The following is a 19,111-nucleotide window of genomic DNA, read 5'->3' as shown; positions in this document are numbered from 1 at the left end:
GCTCCAGACTCCACTACAGTAGGTGCATAGCTACTTTTTTTATTTTATTAAAGGGTGCAAATACAATACATTGGATGTAAAGCACCCAAAAAGCTAAAAAAAAAAAAGGTAAAGAACTCTGTTTGTGCTCCACCCTTCATTTCTAATAGATTATTTTTTGCCCGTGCTCTAAATTACAAAGCTGTTCACCTAAAAATGTGACACGTTTCAGCGGGACGGCAAACAACAAGTACGTTCGTGTTTATTTTGTTTTCCCATGGTGATGTATTCTAAATTCAAATACACAGTGTATAAAAAGTGTGGTTATAAGACTTCACTGGCTTTCTGTGACTTTTACGCTACATCCCTGACCGTGGATGGAAAAAAAAGATAGGAAGCATCTTTTAGTATGCAAGCATGATTAGGATGCTTAACTGACATGCCTTCAGTCCCTAATGTTTCTGGGGTGGATTGAAACTTAAAAAATCGATCGAATGAGGTTTAGCTATGATCTGTGACGTTAAGCTACACGTGACGCTTGACACGATGCGTCCGGTGTGAAGTGGCCTCGAGTGTCAAACACACTGACATAATAAAGAAAACATGAACTTACTCAAACAATTCTAAGATTATAGTTCAATATTTCAATATTTCAATATTCGGTGCATTGAAATATTGCTACTTGGACTGCAGACTGTGCATATGAATATACAGTATGAAACTCTGAGCCAAAACATAGCTCAGAAAATGCTACAACATCTATTAGATAGCTTTAAAATGTGTGCTAACGAACCCTCGCTCCCTTAAATCAACACTCCTTTGTTCGTTTCTTTGCTGAAACTCAGCCATAGAGATAGTAATACTTCCAAGTGCCTCCTTGACCGTCATCGATCTTGAAGCAGAGGTTTGTCGCTTAAACGGGCGTGGTCCTGCGGTTAACGCCGTCTTTCGAGCCTTTGGCGAAGCAGTTGTGAACTTGCAGAAAGTTGGGTGGTTCTGGGTAAGGTCCGAGCGCACATCCTGATCTCAGCTGGTGTTCTCGACCTAGAGTGTACATGGAGATCTCACCGAGAGGCAGAGCGGACGCTGCCATCTTCCTCCCGACAGGCGAGTTGTCTCGAGAAGGCTCGGTGGAATGCGAGCTGGACCGAGAGCGCCGCCTGCGCTGCCGGTAGCTTGGGATTCGCATGTATGGTGAGGAGGACGATGCACCGGTTTTCAGGAAGTTACGGCGTTTGACATGCACTTCCTTGTTTCTCTCAATGTAGATGTTGACAGTGAGCACACCGATGGCTTCGGCCACAATGAACGACAGCGCGCCAGAGTAGAAGGACCAACCGTAGCTGTACTGGAACTTCTTGTCTTCGCCTTTCTTGTCGCTAGGGTCGCCGGCGTTGCTCGAGATGTACACGATGATGCCTATGATGTTGCTCAGACCTGGTAAAAGACCAAATCGCATGTTATCATTAAAACAACTTTAGACTCTGTGATTAAAGCATTTAAAGATTACAAGAGAAAATCTTTACCAGAAGGTGTGATAACTTGTTCTTCTTGTCAGATAATACAATGTTCCACTGGAGAATTATTAATAAGCTAAATATCATACAGTTTAAGGCTGCCTTTGGTGACCAACCCACCACAGCCCCAGTCTTTACCTGCAGCAACAAACAAGATGCCAGCACTCAGGAGGATGTTGTTCCTGCCGTTGTAAACTCGTCCTACAGCCACACACACTCCTCCCAGCAGCAGCAGTATAGTGCTCAGGATGGGGAAAAGGCTGGATGCTCGCACAATCCCTACACAAACAGCAACCTATCATGTTAGATTCTCTAGAGCTGCACTGCTTCCCTTCACTCCACGAACTCGACTACGTTCCATCCAGGACAGTCAGACATGTCTAATGTATCAGAAGCACAAATCCTAACTTGTAAAATCTTGTAGTTCACATTAATGTCCACGTATAGTTCCCATGAGCCTTCAGCATGACGGTTTCTCTTTAGGAAGACTCATTTTATATCAGTATTGTTTTAAATGACTACTAACTGAAATAAATATGAGATTTGAATAGTAAATCTTTTTAAATAGGATTGAGAGTTACACATTCTGTATTTTTGTGGGTCAATTCGGTTTTCCATAAAAGTAGATTTTACTGAATAATGATTTATGTACTGCTATAACAGTTTACATGGTTGTGCTGGAACAAGTCACATAAGTCTATGATTAATACCTTTAAGGATAAGCAAAGTCACCACTACAGTTTTTGACTGCATGCACCGTTAACTGCATGCACCGTTAACTATTATTTTGACTTTACTTTAATAATGTAATACAGTTTGATCCTTTTTGTACTTAATAAGAGTTCATATATTTTTTTATAGCCCTAGTATTTTGTTGTATCTGGATGCTTAAAGCACTTAATGTTCCTGACAATAAACATGAAACTGCGTTAAAGAGGGAAGACAAATATTATGAACGAGCCAACCAAGTTCAAATGATTCTTATGAACTTATAATATTTATCGATCATATTTCAAATGATCACATTAATAAGGATATTTTTTAAGAGTCATTTCCATGTTTTCAGGCTTTTTCAAAACCACTTAATTAACATCTGAGCAACACGATGCTACTTTACGTGTCTAGCTGGGGTCGTGAAATAAGTACAGTGCAAGATAAAAATAACGATGCGCAGATATACACCAAACCCATCAGCGGTCGAATCCACCACCTGCCCTGTATTTATGTATTTAGTTTTTTATTTTACACAGAATGAATAAGAATATGTCACAGCGGATGAAGGCCTTTCCTGTACACACACATATTCCTTGGGTTTCCTGAAATCTCGCCTCTAACAATTCAGTTAAAATAAGCATTCATGAAATATTTAAATACTTTTGTCAGCGTCGAAGATACATATTAAATTAACTCTATTTAATCTCCTTTAAAAAAAGACAAGAAGTTGACTAACAACTCAAATGAACTGTACAGGAATTTGTCCCAATATTTCACTGTTTCATCCAGATTTCGTTTTTTAAACACAAGCAATGAGTTTATGATGAAAAACAAACATCCATTAATCATGACCTGGCCAATGAATTTGTGTTTTAGTCACGTTTAGAATGAAAAAAAAAAATACTATGAAGGGGAATAAGGGCAGACTTACGCAGGATGTACTCAGAGCTGTCTGTATCGTAGTCATTATCCTCAGGGAAGTGATTGATCCGGTAACAGCTTCCTTTGTTGATTCCTGTGAGTCACATACAGCAGCAATCAGACGAGTAGTTGTGAGTCTTCAGCGATGTATAAAATATCCAATAATCACCCTATCAGCCCTATTTCTTACCACACCAACCACACTGCCCAACACCCCCCATCCCAGAAAACCCACCACACACATTTCAACAGAAAGGGCTGTTTTCTGTAGAGTCATAAAGTCAATTTAATCAACCAAAATTTCAATCTGATTTTAATTCAATTCAATTTCTTTGTATGGCGTGTTTAACAATTCACATGGTCTCAAAGCAGCTTAAGAGAAGCATAGAAATGAAATAAAAATATGTAAGTTTAATGTTTAAAATTGAAGTTACTATATATCTCTAACGATTTTTCCTAACGAGCAAGACGTAGATGATATGAGGAAGAAACCTTGAGAGGAACCAGACTCAGAAGGAAACCCGTCCTCATTTGGGTGAACAGTTAATAATGTAAATGGAAAAATGTCAATTCCAGGACTTGCTGTGGGGCATCTGCTTGGGGGGCAGGATCCAGATATTGCATTTTGGCATCCACTGAGCAGCGGTTCTACAGTTAGTGCCAAAAACACTAATTTTGCTTGTTTGAATTGCCATTTCCTCGATTCCAGCTCGAACCAGTCTGGACATTCTTCTTGTAAGGACTCTGCCCGGACTCTGGCCACGTGCATCTGTTTATGTTTCTCGTCACGTGTCTGCCCCGCCTTCGTCTGCTCCTCCCTGTCATCACACCTGATCCTTATTGTGTCATTGTCCTTTTTGTATTTAACTGTGCCGCGTTGCCTTGTGCAGCTACTGTGGTCTTAGTCCTGTTTAGTCCCGTCTCGAGTCTGTGTTCCTGTTTTGTGTTCGGTCATTAAACCCTGTTTATTTATGCTATCCTGCGTTTGGGTCCGCTCTGTTCCGTGTTCATGACACTTCTCCAATTCTTCCTGTTCTTAGCAGTCAGGAGAGAACTTCTGAACTTTGTGAACTGATTTGTCTTAGCTCCATTTGTTTGCACAGTCTTGACATAACCTGTCTATTCAGCTATGGTATATTTTAATGAATAGTATCAATGAAAAACAATTTTCTTTAGAAGTCTTTATTTTGTCACATATACATTACACTCTCACTCACTCACTCATTTTCTACCGCTTATCCGAACTACCTCGGATCACGGGGAGCCTGTGCCTATCTCAGGCATCATCGGGCATCAAGGCAGGATACACCCTGGACGGAGTGCCAACCCATCGCAGGGCACACACACTCTCTCATTCACTCACGCAATCGCACACTACGGACAATTTTCCCAGAGATGCCAATCAACCTACCATGCATGTCTTTGGACCGGGGGAGGAAACCGGAGTACCCGGAGGAAACCCCCGAGGCACGGGGAGAACATGCAAACTCCACACACACAAGGCGGAGGCGGGAATCGAACCCCCAACCCTGGAGGTGTGAGGCGAACGTGCTAACCACTAAGCCACCGTGCCCCCCATATACATTACTGCACAGTGAAATTCTTTCTTCACATATCCCAACTTTTTTGGAGGTTTGGGTCAGAACACAGCATCAGCCATGATAGAGAGAGTTAAGGGCGTTGCTCAAGGGCCCAGCGGTGGCAGCTTGGCAGATTGAACCCCCAATCAAAATGTGTGGTCATGTGAAAAATGAGTCTAGGAAGGGATTTTTTTTTATAACAAAATGGTTATAATTTGTGTTTTATTACATACTGTAAACATACCGAATTTAATCAAACATCACACGGCGATGGTGAAATCTCGTGCGTAAAACCAAGCCGAGTCCAAACCCTTTGAATGTGCTTAATGCAACTGTCATGTTGTGGCAATCCTAAAACTTCCTTAAATGCCGTGTTAGCCTTTTTAGTTCCTTGAAAAATGTAGTTTATAATGCATGCAAGTCCATTTAATGCTTCAGTTCACTTAGCTTTCCATTCATTGCTGTATGTATCGTGTATATATTGTGTTCTGTGCCATTAAAGTAGTTACAGTGCTGGGGTGACCTATTAAAGAAAAGAATAGCGTTTAAGGAGGCTTTGAGTCACTACAAGCCTCAAAACTAGTATTATGAAACTATGTACTAGAATCCCCTCCTTGAACCGCCACCTTATTGTGGTGGAGGGGTTTGCGTGCCTGAATGATCCTAGGAGCTATGTTGTCTGGGGCTTTCTGCCCCTGGTAGGGTCTCCCAAGGCAAACAGGTCCTGGGTGACGGGCCAGACAAAGAGCGGTTCAATACCCCTTATAAAGAAAAATACAGCAAGGTCCGTGACGTCGCCCGGTATGGCACAACCGGGGCCCCACCCTGGAGCCAGGCCCAGGGTTGGGGCTCGCATGCGAGCGCCTGGTGGCCGGGTCTTACCCCATAGGGCCCGGCTGGGCTCAGCCCGAAGGAGCGACGTGGGGCCTATATCCTGTGGGCCCACCACCTGCAGGAGAAACCGTAAGGGGCTGGGGCAATGTGGATTGAGTGGCAGTCAAAGGCGGGAGCCTAAGCGACCCAATCCCTGGACACAGAATCTGGCTCTGGGGACATGGAATGTCACCTCGCTGGGGGGGAAGGAGCCTGAGCTGGTGCGGGAGGTTGAGAGATACCGACTAGATATAGTTGGGCTCGCCTCCACGCACAGCTTGGGCTCTGGAACCCAACTCCTCGAGAGAGGCTGGGCTCTCTACTACTCTGGAGTTGCCCGCGGTGAGAGGCGGCGGGCTGGTGTGGGCTTGCTCATAGCCCCCCAGCTCAGCAGCCATGTGTTGGAGTTTACCCCGGTGAACGAGAGGGTCGTTTCCCTGCGCCTTCGGGTCGGGGAGAGGTCTCTCACTGTTATTTGTGCTTACGGGCCAAATGGCAGTGTAGAGTACCCGACCTTCTTGGCGTCTCTGGGAGGGGTGCTGGAAAGTGCTCCGACTGGGGACTCAGTCGTTCTACTGGGGGACTTCAATGCCCACATGGGCAGCGACAGTGACACCTGGAGGGGCGTGATTGGGAGGGACGGCCCCCCCGACCTGAACCCGAGTGGTGTTCTGTTATTGGACTTCTGTGCTAGTCATAGTTTGTCCATAACGAACACCATGTTCAAGCATAAGGGTGTCCATCAGTACACATGGCATCAGGACACCCTAGGTCGGAAGTCGATGATCGACTTTGTGGTTGTTTCATCTGACCTCCGGCCGTATGTCTTGGACACTCGGGTAAAGAGAGGGGCGGAGCTGTCAACTGATCACCACCTGGTGGTGAGTTGGATCCGATGGCCAGGGAGGAAGTTGGACAGACTTGGCAGACCCAAACGTACTGTGAGGGTCCGCTGGGAACGTTTGGCAGAGTCTCCGGTCAGAGAGATCTTCAACTCCCACCTGCGGCAGAGCTTCAACCAGATCCCGAGGGAGGTTGGAGACATTGAGTCCGAGTGGACCATGTTCTCCACCTCTATTGTCGACGCGGCCGCGCGGAGCTGTGGCCGTAAGGTCTCCGGTCCCTGTCGTGGCGGCAATCCCCGAAACCGGTGGTGGACCCTGGAAGTAAGGGATGCCGTCAAGCTGAAGAAGGAGTCCTATCGAGCCTGGTTGGCTCGGGGGACTCCGGAGTCAGCTGATAGGTACCGGAGGGCCAAGCGAGCTTCAGCCCGGGTGGTTGCAGAGGCAAAAACTCGGGTCTGGGAGGAGTTCGGTGAGGCCATGGAGAAGGACTATTGGTTGGCCTCGAAGAAATTCTGGCAAACCGTCCGGCGCCTCAGGAGGGGGAAGCAATGCCCTGCTCACACTGTTTACAGTGGGAATGGGAATCTGCTGACTTCGACTGGGGACATTCTTGGACGGTGGAAGGAGTACTTCGAGGATCTCCTCAACCCCACCGACATGTCTTCCACTGAGGAAGCAGAGGCAGAAGGCTCAGTTGAGGACTCGTCGATCCCCAAGCTGAGGTCACTGAGGTGGTTGAGAAGCTCCTCAGTGGCAAGGCACCGGGGGTGGATGAGATCCGCCCTGAGTACCTCAAGTCTCCGGATGTTGTGGGGCTGTCTTGGTTGACACGCCTCTGCAACATCGCGTGGCGGCTGGGGACAGTGCCTCTGGACTGGCAGACTGGGGTGGTGGTCCCTCTGTTTAAGAAGGGGGACCGGAGGGTGTGTTCCAACTACAGGGGGATCACACTCCTCAGCCTCCCCGGAAAAGTCTATGCCAGGGTACTGGAGAGGAGAATTCGGCCGATAGTCGAACCTCGGATTCAGGAGGAACAATGCGGGTTTCGTCCCGGTCATGGAACACTGGACCATCTCTATACCCTCACCAGGTTGCTGGAGGGTTCATGGGAGTTTGCCCAACCAGTCCACATGTGCTTTGTGGATCTGGAGAAGGCATTCGACTGTGTCCCTCGTGGTGATCTGTGGGGGGTGCTCTGGGAGTATGGGGTCCGGGGCCCTCTGCTAAGGACTGTCCGGTCCCTATATGACCGGAGCAGGAGTTTGGTTCGCATTGCCGGCAGTAAGTCAGACTTGTTCCCGGTGCATGTTGGACTCCGGCAGGGCTGCCCTTTGTCACCGGTCCTGTTCATTATTTATATGGACAGGATTTCTAGGCGCAGTCGGGGGCCGGAGGGAGTCCAGTTTGGGGACCACGGGATTTCGTCCCTGCTTTTTGCAGATGATGTTGTCCTGTTGGCTTCTTCAAATCAGGACCTTCAGCGTGCACTGGGATTGTTTGCAGCCGAGTGTGAAGCGGCGGGGATGAGAATCAGCACCTCCAAGTCCGATGCCATGGTTCTCAGCCGGAAAAGGGTGGCTTGCCCCCTTCAGGTTGGTGGAAAGCTCCTGCCTCAAGTGGAGGAGTTTAAGTATCTTGGGGTCTTGTTCACGAGTGAGGGAAGGATGGAGCGGGAGATCGACAGGCGGATCGGTGTATCTTCTGCAGTGATGCGGTCGATATACCGGTCTGTTGTGGTAAAGAAAGAGCTGAGCCGCAAGGTGAAGCTCTCTATTTACCAGTCGATCTACGTTCCTACCCTCACCTATGGTCATGAGCTTTGGGTCATGACCGAAAGGACAAGATCCCGGATACAGGCGGCCGAAATGAGTTTCCTCCGCAGGGTGGCTGGGCGCTCCCTTAGAGATAGGGTGAGGAGCTCGGTCACTCGGGAGGAGCTCAGAGTAGAGCCGCTGCTCCTCCACATCGAGAGGAGTCAGCTGAGGTGGCTCGGGCATCTGTTCCGGATGCCTCCTGGACGCCTCCCTGGGGCGACCCGGCCTCCCTGGGGCGACCCGTCCCCGGATAAGCGGTAGAAGATGGATGGATGGATGGATGTACTAGAATTTACAGCCTCTGCAACTGATAAATACTATTATTCTAAAATGTATAACATTAATCTATGTGGTTATGGCAATGCCGCTCTAAAATCTCCCATTGGTGTTAATCAAGGGTGAGTTCTGATAACTGAAAATTGTAGGGTTCCACTGAGCAATCCTTTCTGTACTGTCATTGGATGATGAGTTATCCTAAAGAGACCACTCCCATCAGCACCACTCCCTTAAGGTTTATTTAATTCTATCTTTCTTTTTTTTGAGCCAGTGGTGGCTCAAGTGTCAAGCTTAAGGCTCTGGGTTGTTGAATGGAGGCTTGTGGTTCAGGCCCCAGCACCGCCAAGCTGCCACTTTTGGGCCCTTGAGCAAGGCCCTTAATCCAATCCTGAAACGGATAAAAGAACAATTACTGAATAAGCGAGTTTATACCACGATGCTGTTCAATGCTTGATTCTGATTGGTCAAAGGATGAATGTGATATTAGTGCCAGCTTCCAGGTACGGGTAAAGAAAATGAAATTTCTACTGATTATACTCTTTATCTGTGTTATGGATGAAGCTATTGTCTAGATTTCATTTAGCTGCTAATTAGGATTTGTGCTTAATCAAATATGGTGTGCTAAAGAAGGTCAGAAAAAAGCCCAGCTTTGCTGAAGAGCTGACACGGTGTTTAATAAGATACCTTCACCGATCACAGGAGTGCATGGAATTTGTGTGTGTGTTTGTGTGTGTTTGAAGGCATGATTTGTAAGAGCATTAACATGTACATGTCTGTATGCTAATGTCGAACAATAAGCAGTTAATACTTGAAAGCTGTTAGAACTTGCTGATTCTCTCTCATATCATCCAGCGTTATTAAATCCGGCTTTCACGCTGATACTGTATCTCAGGTAAAGATGGGGTGGCTTTCAACTGTTTCTCTGATAATATCCTGGATCTGAGGCTCTGCTGTTATTAAAGGAGGGAACACACTGACTCTTTTCCCACACTTTAAAAATAGACAGCAATAGTAGGGTGTTGTCAAGGAATTCTTATTGCACCCTATTATTAAAGAGCAAATCTGACCTCAAAGATGTGACATTTAGTCTCATATACTGTAAGCCATGTTTCCGTCCAGTTTTAAACTGCTGAAAAATTTGGGAGAAAGAAATGCATACGGATCTCTGATTGAACTCCATCATCAACGCTCGTTCAGTAATAACGGTGATGTCACAAAAAACCGATGACTGAGAGTGATAAGAGTATCGAAGCCAAAGGCTTTGTGTGTATGGAAAGCCAAAAGGGCCAATAAAAACAGCAGTATTTTATATATAGATGATACCCGATGTTTGAAGGAAGCGAGTGCCAAGCAAATTCGAACATGTTTTATCAAGAAAAACTCTTCATCTGTCCAAATGAATGTTTTCGACACATAAAAGAGCTGTATAGAAAATTTCAAATTTGACTCACAAAACGGCTCACTGCTTGCACAAGCTTATTGTCAGCTTGCATATCTGGTCATGCGACCTTTCACTGAGAATGCAGTCAAAAACTTTATACGTGAGATAGATCAAAAATGTCTGATCATGTGGCATGCAGGTATCGGAAAATAATCAACCAGCCAGAAATGACTCTTTTTAAATACGAGCATACGCTGAATTGTTTTATTATTTTTATGCTACGCCAAAGATTTACGTAAATTTTATTTATCGTTGAAGGACACATTACTTATTTTTTATCCATTTATAGTTACGTTTAATGTTCTTGAATGTTATCGCTTACATTATACCAGCTCTGAAGTTAATAAGATCACGTCATGTTACCGAACATTGTCTTTGAACTGGAAACTCCATCCGTAAAAGTTTAATATCATCAAACAGACTCGAATGCATGCATAAAGTTTTGATAAATCATCACCAAGGACCATTTATCCATTCTTCTGTTATTATTGCTAAAAGATAAAGATCACATTATCTGTTGTATTAGTTCTTGAGAATAATAAAATATGATATTGTATACCGGCCAGCAATATTTTGAACAAAATGACTGCCCAGATTGTGTGCATGCCGTGATTCATCCAAACACACAGAGCTCTCATTTAGAATGTCACAGATTAGTCAAGATGATCACAACACACAGAGCAAAACATTTAAAGATTTCTTGCAGGCTCGTTTAATTCAGCCATTATTATCATGGTTGTGCATCACAGACAAATTATTACATGGGTCATACGTACAGTAACTAACGAGACTTTATTTTAGTAAAGCACAGATGATCAGATTAGAGAGTCTCTAAACTCAGCACGGTTCATGTGGTATAACAGTAAAGTAAAATGAATTTATTTGAAAAGCACAGTCTCAGTTTAATTTAAATTCATCTAGATGAATTATTAATTAAAACTCATGCATGTGTGAAAGCTGGTATCGCCTTTATACCAGTTCGCCACGGTGAACCACATGACTCTCGGATTCTAATAATTCATTCATGGAGTCTCGAGGAGTGACGCTGACGTGCCTTTATCAGCTTTATACATGTTTCTAAATACGAGCACCGAAGCAGCACAGCCATTTCCATTAAAGTAGTGAGTCATTAGAGTGTCATTAGAGTGAGCGAACAGTCCTACTGTTGTGTCAGTTAACAAACAACTGTCGATTTTATAGCAACCCCTCTCCACTCTTTAGGGGGGGTTTCCATAGCAATAGGAGACCTGTGGTTGCTGGGCAACAGCATCAACTACAAGAAAATAGGAGGTGGTGGGTTTGGGTGGCAGTGAAGGGGTGGTGGTGGTGGTGGTGGTGGTGGTGGGGGGTCCGTTTTGGGAGGGTGGGGGTATATATACGCTCAACCTTTGAGGTGCTCTTTTTATGTCTGTGGAAATTCAGTAATAATTCATACACTGTCCAGATAATAAGAATAAGAGTAAGAACAATAAGAATAAGAATGTATATTATTATTATTTTAATCAAATAAAAAGGAATTAAAAAATAGCATAGGAACACTACAAAAGAAAGATTTTAGAAAAGTGTACAATACTGAAGTGTGGACATTCAGGTCGAGATTTTATTAGGTACACCCACCTTGTACCTACCATTTAATCTATTACACTATTTTATCTATTACAGCTATTACTATACAGATGTTCTGTATAAATATACACAATGGTTGACTGTATTCCACCCAACTGTTGCGACGTACATTTTGTAGGTTAGTCCTAATAAAACAAAATTTAATTTTGTTCACATTTTGACAGTCAGTATCTGTTTAGTAACTGAACTGATTAGGCTTACATTTATTTCACTACATAGCAAACCTTTAACTCCATCAATCAAAGCCTGACGTTCATAACAGTTTGAGGAAATCACAGTTAGCGAGCAAGCTTTTAGACATATTTAGACAGACTGTTTGTTAAACTATAATCGAAAGAGGCAGCTTGGGAAACTGCGTATCCAAGCTGATCGCTTCAGGATGCTAGGTGGGATTTATAAGTAAATAAAAAGTCAGTTTGGTGAAATTTTTATTGTTTATGAAAGTTGTTTTATGTTTTAGTCACAAAAACAGTTCTAGTCATATAGACAATTCTTTGGCATTTTGCTAGAATTAGGATACAGTGATTTGTGATGGGTTATAACATGTATTAGGACAGTGGTGGTACTCTGGAGTCCTTCTGAGTGATGTGCGCAAACAAAATACTGAGAGGAGCAGTACTATATCAGCGGTGTCCAGTCTTATCCATAAAGGGCCGGTGTGGGTGCAGGTTTTCATTCTAACCAAGCAGAAGCCACACCTGATTCCACCTGTTTAATCAGTTGTTCTTGGCTTTTAGTAGACACTCGTGTGGCTTCTACTTGGTTGGGATGAAAACCTGCACCCACACCGGCAATCTCCGGATAAGATTGGACACCGCTGATCTACATGTACACGTCATGTCATTAAAGACATACACAAGACCTCAAAAAAGTTTCTGTCTGGCATTTTGGTCAGCCATAAGAAACTGGGAGATATTTTGAATGTATTATTTAAAGAAAAGTTCTCACATAAACTTGATTTTAGCCGAACGTTATGCAAGGTGAATACAGACCAAGGGTGACTCTGGCCAATCAAAATCCAAGCTCTCCAATTTTCAGACATTTAGAATAACAAACTAACAAAACAAATGTATCAGCTAATGTTTTATCAATGTGTATAAAAACATTGTCCTTGGTCTGCCAGACTTGCTGGTCTTTTTAAGTGTAATATTCGTTACATATTAAAAAAAATCATGCAGCTAATTTCATAACACTCACTCACTCACTCATCTTCTACCGCTTATCCGAACTACCTCGGGTCACGGGGAGCCTGTGCCTCAGGCATAATCGGGCATCAAGGCAGGATACACCCTGGACGGAGTGCCAACCCATCACAGGGCACACACACACACTCTCATTCACTCACGCACTCACACACTACGAACAATTTTCCAGAGATGCCAATCAACCTACCATGCATGTCTTTGGACCGGGGGAGGAAACCGGAGTACCCGGAGGAAACCCCCGAGGCACGGGGAGAACATGCAAACTCCACACACACAAGGCTGAGGCGGGAATCGAACCCCCAACCCTGGAGGTGTGAGGCAAACGTGTTAACCACTAAGCCACCATGCCCCCCAATTTCATAACATGAGCATTAAAAATACCAAAATATTTATAATGAAAACACTTAAGAATGTAATAATTTTTCATTTTTGAAGCATGTTTTAACGTTTTAAATCATGACCTAAGGACAAAGGTATTACATGGCTGAGAATTTTGAGAAAATATGGTCCAGAATAGATGATTGTGGTCACGTGACTTTCCTGTGAGTCTATGTATAGACCACTCCCTCAGAGCCTTTCACTCCACCCCTAGCTAACATGCTAATACCACAACCTAGTGCTCATAAGACCTTACTGCGAAGAAAGATGGACATGGACTACTGACCGTTCTCTTAAATCATTTGTGACAGACTTTGTGTGTATATAGTACGCTTGAAAGTGACATCACGGCCGACTATCCTTCCCAATGCTAACAACAGTTAACCTACTAACTTTTAACTTGACAATGTCACCTCTGGCTTGCTCATTAGGGAACAGTCTACATCTGTATATTTATACAAGGACATATATGTTAAACTGATTTATGATCATGTCTGTGGTTCAAATATAAATATAAATCATATTTAATTGAAGACAAATTAGATAGTAAAAATGATAAAAAAGATATTAAAAAAGATAGTAGACAAAATCTTGCCAAATTCTGTGAAATCTTCAGATTATCCTTTTAATGTAAAATAAAATATTTAGGAATAAAAGGTTGTGAATGGAAAAATTTTACTTTTATTAGCATTATGAAATACATAAAATCCTAGAGCATATATTATCCTAATGTGGTCTTAATAGTCTTAAAATTATATTTCTCCAATCAGTTATATCATTTATTATTATTTATTTATTGAAAAGTGAGTTTGCTTAATAAAAAGAGGAGCCTTGTAGAATCTTACACAATATGAAGGTTCTTACAGCTCCAGGGACTCAATCCTGTATTCGAGTTACAGTCTATGGGTTTCCAGGCTGCCCGGGTTCCTCCCACTTCCCAAAAACATGCAGGTAGATTGCCCAGGTGTGTGCTTGTGTGTGTGTGTGTGTGTGTGTGTGTGTGTGTGTGCGAGTGTGAGTGCGTGTGTGAGTGCGTGTGTATGTGTGTGTGAGTGCATGTGTGTGTGTGAGTGCATGTGTGTGTGCGTGTGTTTGTGTGTGTGTGAGTGCATGTGTGTGTGTGTGAGCGCATGTGTTTGTGTGTGTGAGTGCATGTGTGTGAGTGCATGTGTGTGTGTGCGTGTGTTTGTGTGTGAGTGCATGTGTGTGTGTGTGAGTGCATGTGTATGTGAGTGCATATGTGTGTGTGTGTGAGTGCGTGTGTGTGTGTGTGTGAGTGCATGTGAGTGCGTGTGTGTGTGTGTGTGAGTGCATGTGAGTGCGTGTGTGTGTGTGTGTGTGTGTGAGTGCATGTGAGTGCGTGTGTGTGTGTGTGAGTGCATGTGAGTGCGTGTGTGTGTGTGTGTGTGTGTGTGTGTGTGTGTGTGTGTGTGTGTGTGTGTGTGTGTGCATGTGTGCATCGGTGTATTCCCTTCTCACACTGTTTCTGGGACTTTAGATCCACTGACCAGTATCAAGTGGATACTGAATAGATGAATGAATGAATGAATGAATGAATGAATGAATGAATGAATGCTGTGTTTGGTCGCTTTCTTTCTTTAGGTGTACATGTAGATTTAGACCATAGGCAGATCCCAATAATTGGGAATTTTTGGAATGCTGGATCTGTGATATGGAATTTTTAAAACCTCCCCAATTCAGCTAAATTAGTGCATTCAAAAATCCATGTATTACCTTCAATGCAGCAGATCCTCCAGAGGCCAGAGTGTGTCAGGTCTCCTTTGGTCTTTTTAGGCTGCAGCAGGTTTTCCGCTTCGTCCGCGCTGCTGTTTGTAGCGTTACACACGTACGCGCGCGAGTAGAGCCAGTAGTCCGTGCCAATGGCCACCGTCATGAGACTGAAGGCGACGAACGCGCCCAAAGCCGTGAGAAGAGTCTGAACGCCGCGGTCACAGCGAGCCATGGCAGCGGATTCATGCTCATCCGGCACGCGCTGGCATCAACATCCGTGCGCTTCTAACCAGACCGGGCGCACGTGCTGAGCCTGATTCCTAATCCTGAGAAAAGCCTTTACAATTAAAAAAGTTACAAATAAAGAAAAATGCCTTTTTAAACTGGGATGAAAAAAAAAACCCGGGATGGAGAGACACAACAGGACACGTGCCCAAGCTCACAGCCAGCGCGCAATGGGGATCTGATCGGCACAACGTACAGTACAGGCGCACGTGCGGATCCGAGACTCAAACAAGCAAAACAAACAAACAAACAAACAAAAAGGTTCAAGCTGAAGCTTTATTGGTAGCAAACGTCCCACCTAGGCACGAAAACGATGCTCTTCTGCGCTCCCGTGCTCCCTTTCTACCCCTCGTTGGTGAACTGCGCGCGCTCGGGTAGTAAAAATCACTGATGAGTCACTTCACTGATTCGATTCTTTCAAACAAACTCCTTCAACCCATTCAGTCTCGCTGTCTGACTTCAGTACTACAATGCGATATCTGCAGCTCAGTCTAAACACGACTGCGATAAACGTTTCCTTCCCCCCCCGTTTTTTTTTTCAAATAGTCCCTCGGAGACCCACCGTCCACTTTATTAGGAACACTTTTACACCTGCACATGTATGCAGTTATCTAATCAGTTAATCATCTAAGCAGCACGGTGAATAAAATCATGCAGATACAGCTGCATGTATACAACATACAACAGTTTGACAGAATGACATTCATGTTTATGATTTACAGTAGTAATATATTACTGTATATATAACATCCTATAACAGATGAGTTCCAATTACATCCAAATAGCAATGGAATTCACAATAATGTACTAATTACCCAGTTAATTAGGAACTTTTAATTAATACAATTAATACATTCTCATAGATTTGCTTGGGAATCAAATGATGTAATGCATTTTGGAATTGAACCAAATTATTGTCTCTGCAGTCTCCCTGGTTTAGAGAGAGAGAGAGAGAGAGAGAGAGAGAGAGAGAGAGAGAGAGAGAGAGAGATACAGAGAGAGAGAGAAGAGAGAGAGAGCGAGAGAGAGAGAGAGAGAGAGAGAGAGATACAGAGAGAGAGAGGAGAGAGAGAGCGAGAGAGAGAGAGAGAGAGAGAGAGAGAGAGAGAGAGAGAGAGAGAGAGAGAGAGAGAGAGAGAGAGAGGCTGTGAGAGACATACAGGGGGAGATACAGAGAGAGAGGAGAGAGAGAGAGAGAGAGAGAGAGAGAGAGAGAGAGAGAGAGAGAGGCTGTGAGAGAGATACAGAGAGAGAGAGAGAGAGAGAGAGAGAGAGAGAGAGAGAGAGAGAGAGAGAGAGAGAGAGAGGCTGTGAGAGAGATACAGGGAGAGAGAGAGAGAGAGAGAGAGAGAGAGAGAGAGACTGTGTGAGAGATACAGGGAGAGAGAGAGAGAGAGAGAGAGAGAGAGAGAGAGAGAGTCTTGAGTCTCGATCATGCAGAACTTCATATAGATATAATGCATTAATTACATATCAGTGGATGCTTATGTAACGTTCACAAATAGATGACTGCACAACTAGATTTCTTTATATGTCAGTGAACTCTGATAAAAATGCTGTTCTTTGCATTTCCAACATTAATGTTCAAAGGGAGTCATCTTTTTCTAAACTTTTGATTCATTTGTTCATGTGAATCTATTCGCATGTTCGATTCAGTTAAAAGAGTCGTTCAAAGAGATATGATTCTTCTGTGAATCTTATATATATATATAGTGTCAAGAAACCACACCTTCTAATAATTGAGCCTAACGAGTGGAATGTTTTTGCATTAATAAAGTAAAAAAAAAGACAAATATCACCAGGATTTCTTGCTGTGGTTTAAACAAATTTAGTGATTTATCCTTGTAAACAGATTATAATCTGATTACTCAGTGTCTGATTTATGATGATAAGCCTTTTATTATAACTCGCTCACTCACATCAGAAGACATTTATCAAACAAGATTATTTACGGTACATAAGGTGTTCGCCTACTGATTAAAAGATGAATTTGAACACCAGGTCCACCAAGCCACCACCCCTGGGCCCCTGTGCAAGGCCCTTGACCCTAGAATGAGATAAAATGTAAGTATCTCTGCATAAGGATGTCTGCCAAATGCTGTAAATGTGATATTAATGAGATCGCTTTTAGTACCAAAGCTTTTGATTTTATGTAAATTTACATCGTGTGAAACTCTATACTGATAATTTAACCCAAAATTATATTCTTTTAAGTTTAAATCTCTATTTCACTTGCAGACATGAATTTAATACATATCCTTGAACAATCCTGACAAAAGGGTTGATCAAGGCTGACAGAAGAAGGTGTGTGTGTATGTGTGTGTGTGTGTGTGTGTGTGTGTGTGTGTGTGTGTGTGTGTGTGTGTGTGTGTGTGTGTGTGATAGATAATCCTTTTGGATGGCTGAGCTGCATTACTGGATTATTGGATGTGCACATGCCATGAATCGTCTACAGTTTAGTCATGACAATTTAGACTGATATTTTCAGCATACGCACATGAGTACAGGGAAATCTTCTGAAACATTTGTAAATCTGGTGGGAATCTGAGTTCAGGTTTGACCTTTGAAAATATTTGCGCACTGATAAGACTGATAAATGACGGACAATATTTGGCTCCCTAATACTATTATTGCACACAATGTCCATGATATGAAAAATTGTTCAATAAAAAAAAGAAAAAGAATTACTTTGCTATAATACAAGAACTACATTGTTATAAGCATGTCTATTAAGACGTGTCAGATGTTTTCATTTACGATCTAACAAGGACATGCCTATATTTAAATAAGAATGAGGTGGAGACAAAGCTTCAGTGTGTATCATTGTGTCTCACTTTCAAATCGATGCTTTAAAGGCTTGTTTTGTTCTCATGATCATCATTAGACTGAAAACCATGTGGTATTACTATTGCATTCTAATAGCCGCCTCATTTCCAGTGCAGTGTGAACTCTGCTAAATGAGGGTGAGGCGGTGAGTGTCTTCAGAATTCTAATTATCATCTCCTTCCAGCTTCTCTATCCAGCTGAGATTGTACCGTAGAGTAAGCAGGTTAGCATAAAACAGAAGGATAAATATCTATAAGAGTACTATCTGTTAGAGTAGACCTATATATGTGAGGTTTTTCTCTGGATTTGGGAGCTTCACTGTTTTTCGACCCCCATTAGGTCCCTTCACGGCTAGGCGGAAAGTAATCGGAGCAGACAGGAAGAGACAGAGACTGCTGTGTCTGCTAACATTCTGAATTGCGTCTCTCTCTCACAGAGGCCCCTAGTTTCTGCCACCCTGGATTGCTTCCATGCCCCCGAGGGAAAAGCGCCCACGCCGACAAATCAGCCAACGTACACAGCTGAGATGTTTCCTTTCTACTCACCTCCACGCCTGTGACATCAGTGCATCAGGCTCGTCTGAGATAATATCAGAGGAAATAATGGAAGCTTCAGGCCATGTGCGCTTCCCTCAATATGTACACCTATCTTTTATGGAACGGTGACTTGAGCAATTACTGTCAGCACCCTACAGAGAGTCACATTGTATTAGTCATAAGTGCTTGGCGTGTCTCAGGTCTCATCTGGGTCAGTGGAGGACAGGTTAAGCACAGACAAGAATAAGATAAATAGATGGGACAGGTTTTTAAAAGGAGGTTCTGTGTGTGTGTGTGTGTGTGTGTGTGTGTGTGTGTGTGTGTGTGTGTGTGTGTGTGTTTGTGTGTTTGTGTGTGTTTATTGAAAAATAATCTGATTTTGGAAGATGTATAGGATTCAAACAATTATTTTTACACTTTATTGTCATTGCATCATTTATCAGCCTGGATGTCAAGAAATTTACTCGTAAATCCTTCACAGGGGAATTTGCACAAGATAATATTGTATTCCTAACAATCCATGATGTTAGAAAGTTCTGGAAAAATAATACGAAAAAGGAGAAA

At 43.2% G+C, this 19,111-nt stretch overlaps 1 protein-coding gene across 1 annotated transcript; it reads right to left on the bottom strand.

Annotated features, from left to right (window-relative positions):
* Window positions 1-336: 336 nt before the first annotated feature.
* cacng4a (calcium channel, voltage-dependent, gamma subunit 4a) lies at window positions 337-15,132 on the bottom strand. The gene is made up of 4 exons (XM_060867189.1): window positions 14,904-15,132; window positions 3,142-3,225; window positions 1,635-1,775; window positions 337-1,416 (listed from the first exon to the last, which is right to left on the bottom strand). Exons 1-4 carry the CDS (start codon window positions 15,130-15,132, stop codon window positions 893-895), a joined length of 978 nt encoding a protein of 325 aa, XP_060723172.1. The 3' UTR covers window positions 337-892.
* Window positions 15,133-19,111: the final 3,979 nt, after the last annotated feature.

This window comes from Tachysurus vachellii, chromosome 4, assembly GCF_030014155.1.
Source record: "Tachysurus vachellii isolate PV-2020 chromosome 4, HZAU_Pvac_v1, whole genome shotgun sequence".
Lineage (NCBI taxonomy): Eukaryota > Metazoa > Chordata > Actinopteri > Siluriformes > Bagridae > Tachysurus > Tachysurus vachellii.
The sequence above is the reverse complement of the archived record's forward strand: the minus strand, read 5'-3'. Positions and strand labels throughout refer to the sequence as shown.